Source organism: Bombina bombina, chromosome 1 (genome assembly GCF_027579735.1).
Source record: "Bombina bombina isolate aBomBom1 chromosome 1, aBomBom1.pri, whole genome shotgun sequence".
Taxonomy (NCBI): Eukaryota; Metazoa; Chordata; class Amphibia; order Anura; family Bombinatoridae; genus Bombina; species Bombina bombina.
The window spans coordinates 44,552,223-44,572,921 of NC_069499.1; the positions used below are offsets into that span (position 1 = coordinate 44,552,223).

The following is a 20,699-nucleotide window of genomic DNA, read 5'->3' on the forward strand; positions in this document are numbered from 1 at the left end:
CATGGGCCTTCAAGAACGAGGCTTCTGTTGATCAGATATGTAGGGCAGCGACTTGGTCTTCACTGCACTCTTTTACCAAATTTTACAAGTTTGATATTTTTGCTTCTTCTGAGGCTATTTTTGGGAGAAAGGTTTTGCAAGCCGTGGTGCCTTCCATTTAGGTGACCTGATTTGCTCCCTCCCTTCATCCGTGTCCTAAAGCTTTGGTATTGGTTCCCACAAGTAAGGATGACGCCGTGGACCGGACACACCTATGTTGGAGAAAACAGAATTTTTGTTTACCTTATAAATTACTTTCTCCACGGGTGTGTCCGGTCCACGGCCCGCCCTGGTTTTTTAATCAGGTCTGATATTTTATTTTCTTTAACTACAGTCACCACGGTATCATATGGTTTCTCCTATGCAAATATTCCTCCTTAACGTCGGTCGAATGACTGGGGTAGGCGGAGCCTAGGAGGGATCATGTGACCAGCTTTGCTGGGCTCTTTGCCATTTCCTGTTGGGGAAGAGAATATCCCACAAGTAAGGATGACGCCGTGGACCGGACACACCGTTGGAGAAAGTAATTTATCAGGTAAACATAAATTCTGTTTTTTTCTTACCTGGGGTTCAGTCTTTTCTCCAACATAGGTGTGTCCGGTCCACGGCGTCATCCTTACTTGTGGGATATTCTCTTCCCCAACAGGAAATGGCAAAGAGCCCAGCAAAGCTGGTCACATGATCCCTCCTAGGCTCCGCCTTCCCCAGTCATTCTCTTTGCCGTTGTACAGGCAACATCTCCACGGAGATGGCTTAGAGTTTTTTAGTGTTTAACTGTAGTTTTTATTATTCAATCAAGAGTTTGTTATTTTAAAATAGTGCTGGTATGTACTATTTACTCTGAAACAGAAAAGAGATGAAGATTTCTGTTTGTAAGAGGAAAATGATTTTAGCAACCGTTACTAAAATCGATGGCTGTTTCCACACAGGACTGTTGAGAGGAATTAACTTCAGTTGGGGGAACAGTGAGCAGACTTTTGCTGCTTGAGGTATGACACATTCTAACAAGACGATGTAATGCTGGAAGCTGTCATTTTCCCTATGGGATCCGGTAAGCCATTTTTATTACAGAAAGAAAAAAAGGGCTTCACAAGGGCTTTCTAAGACTGTAGACATTTTCTGGGCTAAATCGATTTATATTTTATACTCCATAGCCTTGAGGAATTATTTTAATCTTGGGAATTATGTAAAATAACCGGCAGGCACTGTATTGGACACCTTATTCTCTAGGGGCTTTCCCTAATCATAGGCAGAGTCTCATTTTCGCGCCTGTATTGCGCACTTGTTTTTGAGAAGCATGACATGCAGATGCATGTGTGAGGAGCTCTGATACATAGAAAAGACTTTCTGAAGGCGTCATTTGGTATCGTATTCCCCTTTGGGCTTGGTTGGGTCTCAGCAAAGCAGATACCAGGGACTGTAAAGGGGTTAAATATAAAAACGGCTCCGGTTCCGTTATTTTAAGGGTTAAAGCTTCCAAATTTGGTGTGCAATACTTTTAAGGCTTTAAGACACTGTGGTGAAATTTTGGTGAATTTTGAACAATTCCTTCATACTTTTTCGCAATTGCAGTAATAAAGTGTGTTCAGTTTAAAATTTAAAGTGACAGTAACGGTTTATTTTAAAACGTTTTTTGTACTTTGTTATCAAGTTTTTGCCTGTTTAACATGTCTGAACTACCAGATAGACTGTGTTCTGAATGTGGGGAAGCCAAGGTTCCTTCTCATTTAAATAGATGTGATTTATGTGACACAAAATTTAGAGAAAATGATGCCCAAGATGATTCCTCAAGTGAGGGGAGTAAGCATGGTACTGCATCATCCCCTCCTTCGTCTACACCAGTCTTGCCCACACAGGAGGCCCCTAGTACATCTAGCGCGCCAATACTCCTTACTATGATTCCCGCCGTTTCCTCTCATCCCCAGGCTGGTAGCCAGGATCAATCAGGAGAGAGCATCGGTGATCTTGATAGCTCCTGCGTGGCCACGCAGGACTTGGTATGCAGACCTGGTGAATATGTCATCGGCTCCACCATGGAAGCTACCTTTGAGACGAGACCTTCTTGTTCAAGGTCCGTTCGAACATCCGAATCTGGTCTCACTCCAACTGACTGCTTGGAGATTGAACGCTTGATCTTATCAAAGCGAGGGTTCTCAGATTCTGTCATTGATACTCTTGTTCAGGCCAGAAAGCCTGTAACTAGAAAAATTTACCACAAAATATGGAAAAAATATATCTGTTGGTGTGAATCTAAAGGATTCCCTTGGGACAAGGTAAAAATTCCTAAGATTCTATCCTTTCTTCAAGAAGGTTTGGAGAAAGGATTATCTGCTAGTTCCTTGAAGGGACAGATTTCTGCCTTGTCTGTGTTACTTCACAAAAAACTGGCAGCTGTGCCAGATGTTCAAGCCTTTGTTCAGGCTCTGGTTAGAATCAAGCCTGTTTACAAACCTTTGACTCCTCCTTGGAGTCTCAATTTAGTTCTTTCAGTTCTTCAGGGGGTTCCGTTTGAACCCTTACATTCCGTTGATATTAAGTTATTATCTTGGAAAGTTTTGTTTTTGGTTGCAATTTCTTCTGCTAGAAGAGTTTCAGAATTATCTGCTCTGCAGTGTTCTCCTCCTTATCTGGTGTTCCATGCAGATAAGGTGGTTTTACGTACTAAACCTGGTTTTCTTCCGAAAGTTGTTTCTAACAAAAACATTAACCAGGAGATAGTCGTGCCTTCTTTGTGTCCGAATCCAGTTTCAAAGAAGGAACGTTTGTTGCACAATTTGGATGTTGTTCGTGCTCTAAAATTCTATTTAGATGCTACAAAGGATTTTAGACAAACATCTTCCTTGTTTGTTGTTTATTCTGGTAAAAGGAGAGGTCAAAAAGCAACTTCTACCTCTCTCTCTTTTTGGATTAAAAGCATCATCAGATTGGCTTATGAGACTGCCGGACGGCAGCCTCCTGAAAGAATCACAGCTCATTCCACTAGGGCTGTGGCTTCCACATGGGCCTTCAAGAACGAGGCTTCTGTTGATCAGATATGTAAGTCAGCGACTTGGTCTTCACTGCACACTTTTACTAAATTTTACAAGTTTGATACTTTTGCTTCTTCTGAGGCTATTTTTGGGAGAAAGGTTTTGCAAGCCGTGGTGCCTTCCATCTAGGTGACCTGATTTGCTCCCTCCCTTCATCCGTGTCCTAAAGCTTTGGTATTGGTTCCCACAAGTAAGGATGACGCCGTGGACCGGACACACCTATGTTGGAGAAAACAGAATTTATGTTTACCTGATAAATTACTTTCTCCAACGGTGTGTCCGGTCCACGGCCCGCCCTGGTTTTTTAATCAGGTCTGATAATTTATTTTCTTTAACTACAGTCACCACGGTATCATATGGTTTCTCCTATGCAAATATTCCTCCTTTACGTCGGTCGAATGACTGGGGAAGGCGGAGCCTAGGAGGGATCATGTGACCAGCTTTGCTGGGCTCTTTGCCATTTCCTGTTGGGGAAGAGAATATCCCACAAGTAAGGATGACGCCGTGGACCGGACACACCGTTGGAGAAAGTAATTTATCAGGTAAACATAAATTCTGTTTTTCTCCAACATAGGTGTGTCCGGTCCACGGCGTCATCCTACTTGTGGGATATTCTCTTCCCCAACAGGAAATGGCAAAGAGCCCAGCAAAGCTGGTCACATGATCCCTCCTAGGCTCCGCCTACCCCAGTCATTCTCTTTGCCGTTGTACAGGCAACATCTCCACGGAGATGGCTTAGAGTTTTTTAGTGTTTAACTGTAGTTTTTATTATTCAATCAAGAGTTTGTTATTTTGAAATAGTGCTGGTATGTACTATTTACTCAGAAACAGAAAAGAGATGAAGATTTCTGTTTGTATGAGGAAAATGATTTTAGCAACCGTCACTAAAATCCATGGCTGTTCCACACAGGACTGTTGAGAGCAATTAACTTCAGTTGGGGGAACAGTGAGCAGTCTCTTGCTGCTTGAGGTATGACACATTCTAACAAGACGATGTAATGCTGGAAGCTGTCATTTTCCCTATGGGATCCGGTAAGCCATGTTTATCAAGATCGTAAATAAGGGCTTCACAAGGGCTTATTAAGACTGTAGACTTTTTCTGGGCTAAATCGATTCATTATTAACACATATTTAGCCTTGAGGAATCATTTATTCTGGGTATTTTGATATAATAATATCGGCAGGCACTGTTTTAGACACCTTATTCTTTAGGGGCTTTCCCAAATCATAGGCAGAGCCTCATTTTCGCGCCGGTGTTGCGCACTTGTTTTTGAGAGGCATGACATGCAGTCGCATGTGAGAGGAGCTCTGATACTTAGAAAAGACTTTCTGAAGGCGTCATTTGGTATCGTATTCCCCTTTGGGCTTGGTTGGGTCTCAGCAAAGCAGATACCAGGGACTGTAAAGGGGTTAAAGTTAAAAACGGCTCCGGTTCCGTTATTTTAAGGGTTAAAGCTTCCAAATTTGGTGTGCAATACTTTTAAGGCTTTAAGACACTGTGGTGAAAATTTGGTGAATTTTGAACAATTCCTTCATGTTTTTTCGCAATTGCAGTAATAAAGTGTGTTCAGTTTAAAATTTAAAGTGACAGTAACGGTTTTATTTTAAAACGTTTTTTGTACTTTGTTATCAAGTTTATGCCTGTTTAACATGTCTGAACTACCAGATAGACTGTGTTCTGAATGTGGGGAAGCCAGAATTCCCATTCATTTAAATAAATGTGATTTATGTGACAATGACAATGATGCCCAAGATGATTCCTCAAGTGAGGGGAGTAAGCATGGTACTGCATCATTCCCTCCTTCGTCTACACGAGTCTTGCCCACTCAGGAGGCCCCTAGTACATCTAGCGCGCCAATACTCCTTACTATGCAACAATTAACGGCTGTAATGGATAATTCTGTCAAAAACATTTTAGCCAAAATGAACACTTATCAGCGTAAGCGCGACTGCTCTGTTTTAGATACTGAAGAGCATGACGACGCTGATAATAATGGTTCTGAAGGGCCCCTAACCCAGTCTGATGGGGCCAGGGAGGTTTTGTCTGAGGGAGAAATTACTGATTCAGGGAACATTTCTCAACAAGCTGAACCTGATGTGATTACGTTTAAATTTAAGTTGGAACATCTCCGCATTCTGCTTAAGGAGGTATTATCCACTCTGGATGATTGTGACAAGTTGGTCATCCCAGAGAAACTATGTAAAATGGACAAGTTCCTAGAGGTCCCGGGGCTCCCAGAAGCTTTTCCTATACCCAAGCGGGTGGCGGACATTGTTAATAAAGAATGGGAAAGGCCCGGTATTCCTTTCGTCCCTCCCCCCATATTTAAAAAATTGTTTCCTATGGTCGACCCCAGAAAGGACTTATGGCAGACAGTCCCCAAGGTCGAGGGAGCGGTTTCCACTTTAAACAAACGCACCACTATACCCATAGAGGATAGTTGTGCTTTCAAAGATCCTATGGATAAAAAATTAGAAGGTTTACTTAAAAAGATGTTTGTTCAGCAGGGTTACCTTCTACAACCAATTTCATGCATTGTCCCTGTAGCTACAGCCGCATGTTTCTGGTTCGATGAGCTGATAAAGGCGGTCGATAGTGATTCTCCTCCTTATGAGGAGATTATGGACAGAATCAATGCTCTCAAATTGGCTAATTCTTTCACCCTAGACGCCACTTTGCAATTGGCTAGGTTAGCGGCTAAGAATTCTGGGTTTGCTATTGTGGCGCGCAGAGCGCTTTGGTTGAAATCTTGGTCAGCTGATGCGTCTTCCAAGAACAAGCTACTTAACATTCCTTTCAAGGGGAAAACGCTGTTTGGCCCTGACTTGAAAGAGATTATCTCTGATATCACTGGGGGTAAGGGCCACGCCCTTCCTCAGGATCGGCCTTTCAAGGCAAAAAATAAACCTAATTTTCGTCCCTTTCGTAGAAGTGGACCAGCCCAAAGTGCTACGTCCTCTAAGCAAGAGGGTAATACTTCTCAAGCCAAGCCAGCTTAGAGACCAATGCAAGGCTGGAACAAGGGAAAGCAGGCCAAGAAACCTGCCACTGCTACCAAGACAGCATGAAATGTTGGCCCCCGATCCGGGACCGGATCTGGTGGGGGGCAGACTCTCTCTCTCTTCGCTCAGGCTTGGGCAAGAGATGTTCTGGATCCTTGGGCGCTAGAAATAGTCTCCCAAGGTTATCTTCTGGAATTCAAGGGGCTTCCCCCAAGGGGGAGGTTCCACAGGTCTCAGTTGTCTTCAGACCACATAAAAAGACAGGCATTCTTACATTGTGTAGAAGACCTGTTAAAAATGGGAGTGATTCATCCTGTTCCATTAAGAGAACAAGGGATGGGGTTCTACTCCAATCTGTTCATAGTTCCCAAAAAAGAGGGAACGTTCAGACCAATCTTGGATCTCAAGATCTTAAACAAGTTTCTCAAGGTTCCATCGTTCAAGATGGAAACCATTCGAACTATTCTTCCTTCCATCCAGGAAGGTCAATTCATGACCACAGTGGATTTAAAGGATGCGTATCTACATATTCCTATCCACAAGGAACATCATCGGTTCCTAAGGTTCGCATTCCTGGACAAGCATTACCAGTTCGTGGCGCTTCCTTTCGGATTAGCCACTGCTCCAAGGATTTTCACAAAGGTACTAGGGTCCCTTCTAGCTGTGCTAAGACCAAGGGGCATTGCTGTAGTACCTTACTTGGACGACATTCTGATTCAAGCGTCGTCCCTTCCTCAAGCAAAGGCTCACACGGACATTGTCCTGGCCTTTCTCAGATCTCACGGATGGAAAGTGAACGTGGAAAAGAGTTCTCTATCTCCGTCAACAAGGGTTCCCTTCTTGGGAACAATAATAGACTCCTTAGAAATGAGGATTTTTCTGACAGAGGCCAGAAAAACAAAACTTCTAGACTCTTGTCGGATACTTCATTCCGTTCCTCTTCCTTCCATAGCGCAGTGCATGGAAGTGATCGGTTTGATGGTAGCGGCAATGGACATAGTTCCTTTTGCGCGCATTCATCTAAGACCATTACAACTGTGCATGCTCAGTCAGTGGAATGGGGACTATACAGACTTGTCTCCGAAGATACAAGTAAATCAGAGGACCAGAGACTCACTCCGTTGGTGGCTGTCCCTGGACAACCTGTCACAAGGGATGACATTCCGCAGACCGGAGTGGGTCATCGTCACGACCGACGCCAGTCTGATGGGCTGGGGCGCGGTCTGGGGATCCCTGAAAGCTCAGGGTCTTTGGTCTCGGGAAGAATCTCTTCTACCGATAAATATTCTGGAACTGAGAGCGATATTCAATGCTCTCAAGGCTTGGCCTCAGCTAGCGAGGGCCAAGTTCATACGGTTTCAATCAGACAACATGACAACTGTTGCGTACATCAACCATCAGGGGGGAACAAGGAGTTCCCTAGCGATGGAAGAAGTGACCAAAATCATTCTATGGGCGGAGTCTCACTCCTGCCACCTGTCTGCTATCCACATCCCAGGAGTGGAAAATTGGGAAGCGGATTTTCTGAGTCGTCAGACATTGCATCCGGGGGAGTGGGAACTCCATCCGGAAATCTTTGCCCAAGTCACTCAGCTGTGGGGCATTCCAGACATGGATCTGATGGCCTCTCGTCAGAACTTCAAAGTTCCTTGCTACGGGTCCAGATCCAGGGATCCCAAGGCGGCTCTAGTGGATGCACTAGTAGCACCTTGGACCTTCAAACTAGCTTATGTGTTCCCGCCGTTTCCTCTCATCCCCAGGCTGGTAGCCAGGATCAATCAGGAGAGGGCGTCGGTGATCTTGATAGCTCCTGCGTGGCCACGCAGGACTTGGTATGCAGATCTGGTGAATATGTCATCGGCTCCACCTTGGAAGCTACCTTTGAGACGAGACCTTCTTGTTCAGGGTCCGTTCGAACATCCGAATCTGGTTTCACTCCAGCTGACTGCTTGGAGATTGAACGCTTGATCTTATCGAATCGAGGGTTCTCAGATTCTGTTATCGATACTCTTGTTCAGGCCAGAAAGCCTGTAACTAGAAAGATTTACCACAAAATTTGGAAAAAATATATCTGTTGGTGTGAATCTAAAGGATTCCCTTGGGACAAGGTTAAGATTCCTAAGATTCTATCCTTCCTTCAAGAAGGATTGGAAAAAGGATTATCTGCTAGTTCCCTGAAGGGACAGATTTCTGCCTTGTCTGTGTTACTTCACAAAAAGCTGGCAGCTGTGCCAGATGTTCAAGCCTTTGTTCAGGCTCTGGTTAGAATTAAGCCTGTTTACAAACCTTTGACTCCTCCTTGGAGTCTCAACTTAGTTCTTTCAGTTCTTCAGGGGGTTCCGTTTGAACCCTTACATTCCGTTGATATTAAGTTATTATCTTGGAAAGTTTTGTTTTTAGTTGCAATTTCTTCTGCTAGAAGAGTTTCAGAATTATCTGCTCTGCAGTGTTCTCCTCCTTATCTGGTGTTCCATGCAGATAAGGTGGTTTTACGTACTAAACCTGGTTTTCTTCCAAAAGTTGTTTCTAACAAAAACATTAACCAGGAGATTATCGTACCTTCTCTGTGTCCGAAACCAGTTTCAAAGAAGGAACGTTTGTTGCACAATTTGGATGTTGTTCGCGCTCTAAAATTCTATTTAGATGCTACAAAGGATTTTAGACAAACATCTTCCTTGTTTGTTGTTTATTCCGGTAAAAGGAGAGGTCAAAAAGCAACTTCTACCTCTCTCTCTTTTTGGATTAAAAGCATCATCAGATTGGCTTACGAGACTGCCGGACGGCAGCCTCCCGAAAGAATCACAGCTCATTCCACTAGGGCTGTGGCTTCCACATGGGCCTTCAAGAACGAGGCTTCTGTTGATCAGATATGTAGGGCAGCGACTTGGTCTTCACTGCACACTTTTACCAAATTTTACAAGTTTGATACTTTTGCTTCTTCTGAGGCTATTTTTGGGAGAAAGGTTTTGCAAGCCGTGGTGCCTTCCATTTAGGTGACCTGATTTGCTCCCTCCCTTCATCCGTGTCCTAAAGCTTTGGTATTGGTTCCCACAAGTAGGATGACGCCGTGGACCGGACACACCTATGTTGGAGAAAACAGAATTTATGTTTACCTGATAAATTACTTTCTCCAACGGTGTGTCCGGTCCACGGCCCGCCCTGGTTTTTTTAATCAGGTCTGATAATTTATTTTCTTTAACTACAGTCACCACGGTACCATATGGTTTCTCCTATGCAAATATTCCTCCTTAACGTCGGTCGAATGACTGGGGTAGGCGGAGCCTAGGAGGGATCATGTGACCAGCTTTGCTGGGCTCTTTGCCATTTCCTGTTGGGGAAGAGAATATCCCACAAGTAGGATGACGCCGTGGACCGGACACACCGTTGGAGAAAGTAATTTATCAGGTAAACATAAATTCTGTTTTCTAATTTGACTTTCATTTTTTCGCAGGCAAATCTAGGCTCGCGAGGGTGCAAAATGTTGTTTTTTATGGCGCAAAATTTTTTTGCGCTAGTTTTGGCGCAAAATCGCGTTTGTTATGACACGAGTTGTGTCATTTCCTGGTGTTAGTTTTGCGGCAAATTTGTTTTTCTTTTTGCGTAATGCGTCAGTCTTGGTGCCAAATTTTAGTTATTTTACCCCTCTCCCTCTATTGCTCGCTGTTTTCATGAACATTGAAAGCTATTATGCCTGCTTTTGTTTTACTCTACTGAAACTGTTACATTGGTGAAATTGAATGTTTTGCCCAATGTTATTTTTCTTTTTCTGTTACATTTTGCGAGATGTCTCATTCTGATCCTGATGTTACTGTAGAAACTACTGTACGATGCCCTGGAACACAATTCTACAAAGCTAAGTGTGTTCTTTTCAATTTTTGAGCTGTTGTTATTTCTTCAGCTTAATTATGTGGTATTTATTTATCGTGTGTTATGCTAGCAATTTTTCTACATGTATAATTACATTTACTGTTTTTTTACATATTCAGTTCATGTACTTGATTTCATCTGCAAACATCACATGTTGTTGCTTATATCATAAAAGGTTATGACTGCTATTATGCCTTTAAGTAAACTTTCGAGGGCTTTCAAAGTGAAGATTTAATTAATTTTGTTCTGACCGACAGCATATTTAAGTTTATTCTACTGATGAAGGTTTCTTTGGCTCAAACGTTCCTGTATCAGACAGTTTGTTAAAAATTCTCCTTATTTTTTCATTTGAACATTTTTTGTTCTTTGTTAATGACATTTTTCTGTTTATAGCTTTTAGGAGTCTAGTCCTCCTAATAACTATCAGCTAGATTACGAGTTTTGCGTTATGAGGGGTGCGGTGCTAACTTGCACATTATTGTCACCGCTCACTTACCTGCAGCGCTGGTATTACAGGTTTTCCTAAACCCGGCGTTATTAGGCAAGATGTGAGCGTAGAGCAAAATTGTGCTTCATACCGCACTCCAATACCAGCGCTGCTTAAGTCAGCGGTGAGCTGGTTTTACGTGCTTGCGCACGATTTCCCCATAGACATCAATGGGGAGAGCCGGCTGAAAGAAAGCCTAACACCTGCAATAAAGCAGCATAAAGCTCCCTAACGCAGCCCCATTGATTCCTATGGGGAAACAACAGTTATGTTTACACCTAACACCCTAACATGAACCCAGAGTCTAAACACCCCTAATCTTACACTTATTAACCCCTAATCTGCTGCCCCCAACATCGCCGACACCTACATTATACTTATTAACCCCTAATCTTCCGCTCCGGACATCGGCAACACCTACATTATATTTATTAACCCCATCTGCTGCCCCCAACGTTGCGCCACTTTAATAAACATATTAACCCCTAAACCGCAGCACTCCCGCATCGCAAACACTAGTTAAATATTATTAACCCTTAATCTGCCGCCCCTAACATCGCCGCCACCTACCTACATTTATTAACCCCTAATCTGCTGCCCCCAACGTCGCCGCCACTATAATTAAATTTATTAACCCCTAAACCTAAGTCTAACCCTAACACCCCCTAACTTAAATATAATTAAAATAAATCTAAATAAAACCTACTAAATACTTACCTGTAAAATAAACCCTAGGCTAGCTACAATATAACTAATAGTTACATTGTATCTAGCTTAGGTTTTATTTTTATTTTACAGGCAAGTTTGTATGTATTTTAACTAGGTAGAATAGTTACTAAATGGTTATTAACTATTTACTAACTACCTAGTTAAAATAAATACAAAGTTACCTGTAAAATAAAACCTAACCTGTCTTACACTAACACCTAACCTTACACTACAATTAAATAAATTAAATACAATTACCTAAATTTAAAAAAAGCACTAAATTACACAAAATAACCAATTATCAGATATTTAAACTAATTTACACCTAATCTAATAGCCCTTTTAAAATAAAAAAAGCCCCCACAAAATAAAAAAAAACCCTAGCCTAAACTAAACTACCAATAGCCCTTAAAAGGGCCTTTTGCTGGGCATTGCCCCAAAGAAATCAGCTCTTTTACCTGTAAAAAAAAAATTACAAACAACCCCCCCCAACAGTAAAACCCACCACCCACACAACCAACCCCCCAAATAAAATCCTAACAAAAAAAACTAAGCTCCCCATTGCCCTGAAAAGGGCATTTGGATGGGCATTGCCCTTAAAAGGGCATTTAGCTCTATTGCTGCCCAAACCCTAACCTAAAAATAAAACCCACCCAATAAACCCTTAAAAAAAAAAAAAAAAACCTAACTCTAACCCCTGAAGATCCACTTACAGTTTTGAAGACCCAACATCCATCCTCAATGAAGCCGGGAGAAGTCCTCAACGAAGCCGGGAGAAGTCTTCATCCAAGCTGGCAGAAGTGGTCCTCCAGACGGGCAGAAGTCTTCATCCAGACGGCATCTTCTATCTTCATCCATCCGGCAAGGAGCGGGTTCATCTTCAAGACAACCGGCGCGGAGCATCCTCTTCAAACGAAGTCTTCTTCCCGAAGGAAAGTTTCTTTAAGTGACCTCATCCAAGATGGCGTCCCTTGAATTCCGATTGGCTGATAGAATTCTATCAGCCAATCAGAATTTAAGGTGAAAAAATCCTATTGGCTGAAGCAATCAGGTGGGGGGTTCCAGAGTTGGATCTGATGGCGTCTTGTCAAAACGACAAGCTTTCAAAGTACAGGTCAAGGTCAAGAGATCCTCAGGCTGCTCTGATAGATGCTGTAGCGGTTCCTTGGAATTTCGGTCTAGCATACCTGTTTCCTCCATTTGCTCTCCTTCCACGAGTCATTGCTCGTATCAAACAGGAGAGAACGTCTGTGATTCTAATAGCTCCTGTCTGGTGAAGATGTCATCTCTTCCACCTTGGAGGTTACCTCTGAGGAAGGACCTTCTAATATAGGGTCCATTCCTCCATCCAAATCTAGATTCTCTGAAGCTGACACTGCTTGGAGATTGAACGCCTAGTCTTGTCTAGACGTGGTTTTTCTGAAGCGGTCATTGAAACTATACTTCAGGCTCGTAAACCTGTTACTCGCAGGATTTACCATAAGGTATGGCTGAGGATTCCCCGAATTTTATCTTTTCTTTAGGATGGCCTGGAGAAAGGTTTGTCAGTCAGTACTCTGAAGGGTCAGATTTCTGCACTGGCTCTTCTTTTGCACAAACGTCTGGCAGATTTTCCAGATGTTCAAGCTTTTGTTCAGGCCCTGGTCAGAATCAGGCCTGTGTTTAAACCTGTTGCTCCTCCTTGGAGTCTTAACCTAGTTCTTAAAGTTTTGCAGTATTTGAGCCAATGCATGTTGATATAAAATTGTTATCTTGGAAGGTTTTGTTTCTCCTTGCTATTTCTTCGGCTTGCAGAGTTTCTGAGCTTTCAGCTCTGCAGTGTGATTCCCTGTACCTTATTTTTCATGCAGATAAGGCGGTCCGTAATACTAAATTTGGGTTTCTCCCTAAGGTAGTGTCGGATCGAAACATTTAATCAGGAAATTGTAGTTCCTTCTTTTTGTTCTAATCCTTCTTCTCATAAGGAACGTCTTTTGCTTAACTTTGATGTTGTGCGTTCGCTACAATTTTACCTACAAGCTACTAAAGGTTTTCTGCAATCTTCTGCCCTGTTTGTTGTTTTCTCTGGAAAGTGTAAGGGTCAGAAGGCCACGTCTACTACTCTTTCCCTCTGGTTAAGAAGTATGATTTGTTTGGCTTATGAGACTGCTAGACAGCAGCCTCCTGAGAGAATTACGGCTCATTCCACAAGGGCTGTCTCCTCTTCTTAAGCTTTCGAAAATGAAGCTTCTGTGGAACAGATTTGCAAGGCGGCAACATGGTCCTCTCTGCATACTTTTTCCAAATTCTACAAATGTGATACTTTGCCTCGGCTGAGGCTTCTTTTGGGAGAAAGGTTCTTGAAGCAATGGTGTCTTCTGTTTAGGCCCTCCTGCCTTTTTTTCTCCCTCCTTTTGTGTCCTCTAGCTTGGGTGTTGGTTCCCACTAGTAATTGGAATGACGTTGTGGACTCTCCATGCCATTGGAAAGAAAACAAAATGTATGCTTACCTGATAAATTTCTTTTTTTCCGGTCATGGAGAGTCAATGATCCCGCCCTCCTTTTTAAAATTGTAATTAGGCAGTTTTTTTTTTAGTAATCCTTCAGGCACCTCTATACCTTTGTGTTTCTTTTTCCATTTTCCTTCGGCTGAATGACTGGGGATTATGGGTAACGGAAGTTACACTTAACAGCTTTGCTGGGGTGCTCTTTGCCTCCTCCTGCTGGCCAGGAGTTGACTATCCCACTAGTAATTGGAATGATGTTGTGGACTCTCCATGCCCGGAAAGAAAAAAATTATCAGGTAAGCATACATTTTTTTCTCTCCTAAAAAAATAAAATGAAATTGGAATTGAGAAACACTGAAGGAACATGAAACCCAATTTTTTTCTGTCATGATTTAGGTAGAATGTTAAACAACTTTCCAGTTTACTTCTATTATCTAATTTGCTTCATTCTCTTGGTATTTGTTGAAGGAGCAGCAATGCACTACTGGTTTCTAACTGAACACATGGGTGAGCCAATGAAAATCGGTGTATATATATAGCCACCAATCAGCAGCTAGAACCTAGCTCCTGATACATCTTTCAGCAAAGGATAACAAGAGAAGAAAGCAAATTAAATAATAGAAATAAATTGGAAAGTTCTTCAAAATTGTATGTTCTCTCTAAAGCATGAATGTCTAATTATGACTTTACTGTCCCTTTAAAGGATATGTTCAGTTTGCCAAGAAGCACAATTGCTTTATCCTCACACGTTTGTTCTCATGACTTTGAGGCCAAACTTGGAAGAAAAGTTACATACAAGTTTCCAACATGATTTAGTGGGTTATGTTTCTTTGTTTGCTTTATTTGTATGGTTGGTCAGTCTTCATTGGTGAATGCTGTCTCATAATTACAGTTTCCCTTAGGATAATTCACCAGTTCCTAACCTGTTTGCTACTGCCTGTTAAAGAGACATGCAAATCAGTAGTGAGCTATTAGAACTATCAATGCACAGAGCATACTTACTATTTAGAGATCGGCACCACTGAAACCTAGCTTTCTTTATTATTGCTGCTGGCTTATAGCAGCTGCTGCACAACCCTGTTGTCCCTTTAACTAAGATAGCAGGAAAATAAGTCTTTTACTCACTTTGAACAGGTGGGATTTCATGCTTGCCTACTGTCTGCTTCCCGTCCCTTTAAAATATGCTGGCAAGTGTTATTCACCAGCAAATGCACGTGCACAACTCAATGCTAGGGACAGATTGCTACCAGGCTAATAAAGACAACTCCCACTGCTGCATTGGTGGAGAGTAGCACATCCCCCTCATAGATCCTTTTATACTGTAAGCCCTAAACAAGAAACATATGTGATCTGTAGCCAGAGGACTGCAAATACTGCATCCATCAAGTAGAAGAATGTAGAGGCAGACAATCTCCGCTACAGATAAGGATCAGGGTTAGGGGTTACAGTTAGGTTTACAGATTTCGGTTACAGCTTAGGGTTAATGACTTGGATGCCAGAAGGGGCTTAAAGGGACATGAAACCTATTTTTCTTTCTTTCATGATTTAGATAGATCATATATTACACCTTTCCAGTTTAATTCCATTATCAAATTTGCTCCATTCTCTTGGAATCCTTTGGTGAAGGAGCAGCAATACAGTACTGGTAGCTAGCTGAATACATAAAGGGAGCAAGTGAGAAGAGACGTATTTGTGCAACCACCAATAAGCAGCTTGCTCCCAGTAGTGCATTGCTGCCCTTGATCCTACCTAGGTATGCTCTACAACAAAGAATACCCAACAACAAAGCAAATTAGATCATAGAAGTACATTGTTGTTTAATATTGTATCTGAATCATAAAAAATGTCCCTTTAATCGTGTCCTGTAGATTGTAAGCTCTTTGGTGCAGGGCTTTACTCCTATATATTTTTTGATGGTTTAGTCTGTTTTATTTATCTGTATTCCTTTTTATATTTTGTTTCTTTACCACGAATCGGCTTCATTGTGTTGTTCTGCTCATGTACACAGCATTGCAATATTTGTCTGCACCCTCTTTGGCATGGGGTTAATGTGAGCTTGGCCTGTTTGCCAGTGCCGTCTGCCTTATTCCCAAACATGTGAAACTACTGCGGCCACATTCTGACCATGGTGACATTACTGATGAGAACTCAGGTTTTATAGGTTTGTCTTCTAGATAGCAGGCAAAGCAGAAAATCCCTCAAATCCAATGTTGTGTCCCTAATAGATGGGATAGAACACCCTTAAATTAAAGTACTAGACATGAGCATTTGGCTATTTCTGGCCTTTCTGAACGCCGAAGGTGGTGGCCACAACCCACATTCTGCAATTTTCGGCGGTGGGTTTATTCCTAGGCAAGTGCAACATACGAAGATGTGGATTTACACAGATCTTAGTGTTTTGCACTTTCACAAGAATAAATCCGGACCCAAAAATTGCCCTATGTGGTCGCCATCTTTAGCATTCAGATCGTCCCAGAATGCACATGTATAGTAGACACCACCTTCTCTTCAAGGAACATGAAACCCAAAATGGTTCAGATAGATCATACAATTTTAAACAACTTTCCAATTTACTTCTATTTAATTCGCTTCATTCTCTTGGGATCCTTTTTTGCGGAAGCACCAGTAATGCACTACTGGGTGCTATCTAAAAGCTAATGACAAGAGGCATATATGTTTAGCCACCAATCAGCAGCTTGTGAGTCTACCTAGGTATAAGTTTCAACAAAGGATACAAAGAGCACAAAACAATTAGGTGATAGAAATACATTGAAAAGTTATTTAAACTGTTATGCTCTATCTGAATCCCTTCAAGGAAAGCATATACCTAATAGAATCACAATGAGCAAAGACCAGCTGCTTTCAGAATGCAAAATTATTTATTAATTGTGATTTACTTTTTTATTTGTTTAATTAGAAATGTTTCTGTTTATTTAAAGGACAATAAACTGTATGGTTGGGCAAATGAAGCAAATCTTAACTGCTGAGCAAAAAAAGACAGATTTCAAACCTGAAGATGAGAACAATGTTTTCATACAGTACACGAATGTAAGTCCTGTTCAAAACGTGTTTGTAATTTTTTTATTTATTATGCCTTTTGCTCTTTTAGGTTTATTTTTCTATATGAGATAGCTGTTTTGTTAATTGAAACTAGAATCCATTCAAATTAAATGGATTTAGCTTGCCAAAGAGCATACCTCTTTGTTGTTGCTTTCTGTCTATACACAAATGCCTCCTTATCTTATTTCTGTTTTTTTACACAAAACCATATACTTACTTAGAGAGAGCAAATGAAAATCAACATTTTATTACCAATCTCTCACACTCTGGGAATAAAATTACTTATTTTGCCTCCTGTGTACATAGCTTTTCTGTATCTATTACTGCAACATTGACATTTCAGTATAGGCAGCGGGTTCAACTGGCAAAAATAACTATTTCACATGACAAAATAAAGGTAAATTGGCATTTTAATACACTCTGGCCGGTAAACTGGGTCCCTGGAACACATTAAAGAGATGTAAAAATGCAGTACACTGTCTGATTAAACATTTTACCACAATAAGAAGTTATGTAAAAGCTGTTAAACTATTGTAACTGTCAGGAAACGCTTCTATTTGTGTAACTAATCCTCTAGGATCTGCTTATAGGAGCAGGCATCAATAAGCTTAAACACAATCTTTTAGTTAGAACAGGAAAGAAAACACAGGAAAAAGCCACAAAATAATGTCAAATAATATTTACTTTAATGTCCCTTTATTTGAAATGATTTTTTTGTAGTTCCTTTTATGCTTTGCCAGTCTGTCCCACCTTCCTTTTTCGTAGCATCTGACAGAGCTTTCTGTTAATCTTTATTCTTTTCATTTTGCCAAAAGATAACCTAGATCTGTATTCTCATGTTTAGTTAAAGCTTCTGGTAGTTGCAGGATGTTGGCTTTACTACTAATTTTATTACCGATAGGCCCAAACCTAAACCGATGACTAATTTAATAATCAGACGGAATATAAAAATGTGTAACATTCGGACGAGTGAGATCTAAAATGTAACGCAAATGAAAGACTCTGTGTCTCTTTATGAACCCTACGGTAATAGATACAGGGCTTTAGTAACAATACAGTAACACAGAAGATAAAGCCAGCAGTGAGCTATATTATATGCTGTGCCTTTATAAAGATCACTTACTAGGCCTCATCTTGTGTATTGTGCACAGTGCTGAAGATCATATGTCCAAGAGGTTTTACATAAAGGAACTGTTCAATGAAGGCTTCTAAAATGGTACATGGTCTATAAATATACAACTTATTTGTTTGTTTAGAGGAGGCAATTATGGTAGAAGCCTCAACATATATTAAGGGAATTAATAAAGTTAAAGGGACATGAAACGAAAAAATGTTCTTTCATGATTTAGGTAGAACATACAATTTTAAACAACTTTCCAGTTTACTTCTATTATCTAATTTGCTTCATTCTCTTGTTATCATTTGTTTAAGGGGTAGCAATGCACTACTGGTTTCTAACTAAACACATGGGTGAGCCAATGACAATCGTTATATATATATGCAGCCACCAATCAGCAGCTAAAACCTAGGTTCTTTGCTGCCCTAGACAAACCTTTCAGCAAAGATAACAAGAGGAGGAAGCAAATTAGATAATAAAAGTAAATTGGAAAGTTGTTTAAAATTGTATTCTCTATCTGAATCATGAATGTCTTATTATGATTAATGTCCCTTTAAGGTTGAAAAAGAGCAACACAAGATAAAAGGGTTTGTGAATAACTTCTTTACAAAAAGGATGACTGATTCATAGACTAAACGTCCTATAGAATTGATGTTAATGTTGCAGAGGGAACTTTGGTTGGACTTAAACTGACAGTCTAGACCTAATAGGTATTCTTTACCAGACATGCAACGGGGTCCACATCTATAAGATTGTAAGAAGTACATGTAACTTTTAGATAATAATGGTTTGTTAGCAGCCGAAAATGGCCGCTAACCCGCCCACAGCTTTCTTCTTGTCCAGTTAGCTGTTTTCTTGTATGACAGCTTAGCAGTGCACATTTAATATTTTTCAGTTAACTATTTCAAATTGCACACGCACAAATCATCGTGTGTGACTAGGAAAACTTATTTAAGAGTCGATTGTGATTGGAGATACTTAAAGGGACACTGAACCCAATTTTTTTTCTTTCGTGATTCAGATAGAGCATGCAATTTTAAGCAACTTTCTAATTTACTCCAATTATCAAATGTTCTTCATTCTCTTGGTATCTTTATTTGAAAAGCAAGAATGGAAGTTTAGATGCCGGCCCATTTTTGATGAACAACCTGGGTTGCTCTTGCTGATTGGTGGATTAATTCAACCGACCAATAAACAAGTGCTGTCAAAAAATAGCTTAGATGCCTTCTTTTTTCAAATAAAGATACCAAGAGAACAAAGAAAAATTGATAATAGGAGTAAATTAGAAAGTTGCTTAAAATTGCATGCTCTATCTGAATCACGAAAGAAAAAATTTGGGTTCAGTGTCCCTTTAAATACTTAATATACTAAAAAGCGTACAACATAATGTTTTCATGTGATAAGTTTAGATACAATACATAGGTAGGCGGAGCTTGGATTACAATATGTAAAAAAAAATATGTATTGTATCTAAACTGTCCCTTTAATGGGTCTTCTGGTTTCTATCAGTATAAACTGCAATTTTTCTCTCCATTTTAAAACCCCATTGGTATCAAGAGTGGTTCATGTTTCCCTGCTAGCTAAGGTGTTATCACATGAAAACTTTATGTTGTACGCTTCTGCCAGTCCTTTCTCTAGCAAGCAAATAGATGACACGGTTACATTTTCTAAGTACAAGCTCCAAATATTTTTTTCCAGGCCTGCTCCAAAGTTTGTCTTTATGTCCGAAAGCAAGTGGAAAAGATAAGGAATTCTATGGATGGGAAGAATGTGGACACCGTTCTTATGGAGCTGGGGGTGCGATTCCATCGTCTGATTTATGAACATCTTCAGCAGTTTTCCTACAGTTCAATGGGAGGTATGCTCGCAATTTGTGATGTCGCCGAATACAGGAAGTGTGCCAAGGAATTTAAGGTGAGTAAATAAAATATCCCTCTATGCAGGGTGGATTTGATTTAAATTATGATTTAAATCAGTTTCTTAAACACTAATCTATATTTCAGAATGAATAACCTTTAGATTATAATGTATCTTCAATAGAAATGATATTTATATTATTTTTCCTCCATAAGCATTTTATTTAAAAAAAAAAAAAATCCTAATTAAATAAAAATCCGATTTAAATAAAAAAAAATCATTGATTTGTATTCATCCTGCCTCTATTAAGGTAATATCTGTTCCTATGGAATATGATCGTCTTATGTCCCCAAAGTAAAGCTATTAAAGGACTAAAGTCTTTACTGATCTTGTTTGCTATTAATCAGTACTGAAGAGGGTTGACCGTTATGGTTCCTGGAGGAGTATTAAGTTGTTTAAATCCATAAATACATATTTCAGCATAGTTAGTTGATCTTCTAAATGAGTTGTTACTGTTAGTTCTTCACAGTTTACTCCTGTTATATAATGCATTTTGTTTCAGTGGTATTCTTTGTTGAAAAGCATACCTGGGTAGGCTCATGTGCAACATTGTGCTACTCTGAACTTGCTGCTGATTGGTGGCTGCACACATAAGCTGCTTATCATTGGCTCGGTTAGCTCCCACTTGTGCATTAATGCTGTGGAGCTGACTTTAACAGTATGGGGTTAAAGTGATGGTAAATCCTAGCGTTTGTGAAACACTAGGCTTTACCAGTAGAACAAATAAAGGGGACTTTTAGTCATGAAGTATAAAATACTTTGTGCTGAAAGTTCCTTTATTTGTCTGAAGCGTTCGCTGCGCTGAGCTCCTCAAGTAGCCCACGGCAGAACGCTATTTTGTTGTGAGGTGACGTTTCCACCTCTTAGCCAATAGCCGTGCGGGCCAGCTGGCGCCATGCCGGATAGCTAGCACGCTATTGACTAAGTTTACCTCACAGCAAAATAGCATTCTGCCGTGGGCGGCCTGAAGTTCTCAGCGCAGCAAA

At 40.7% G+C, this 20,699-nt stretch overlaps 1 protein-coding gene across 1 annotated transcript in view; it reads left to right on the forward strand.

Annotated features, from left to right (window-relative positions):
• EXOC5 (exocyst complex component 5) overlaps window positions 1-20,699 on the forward strand; it is a 182,228-nt gene that overhangs the window by 157,279 nt on the left and 4,250 nt on the right. Inside the window, exons 16-17 of the mRNA XM_053697327.1 lie at window positions 16,559-16,667; window positions 19,495-19,710. Of these exons, the coding sequence (XP_053553302.1) occupies window positions 16,559-16,667; window positions 19,495-19,710 (325 nt within the window). The remainder of the gene's footprint in view (window positions 1-16,558; window positions 16,668-19,494; window positions 19,711-20,699) is intronic.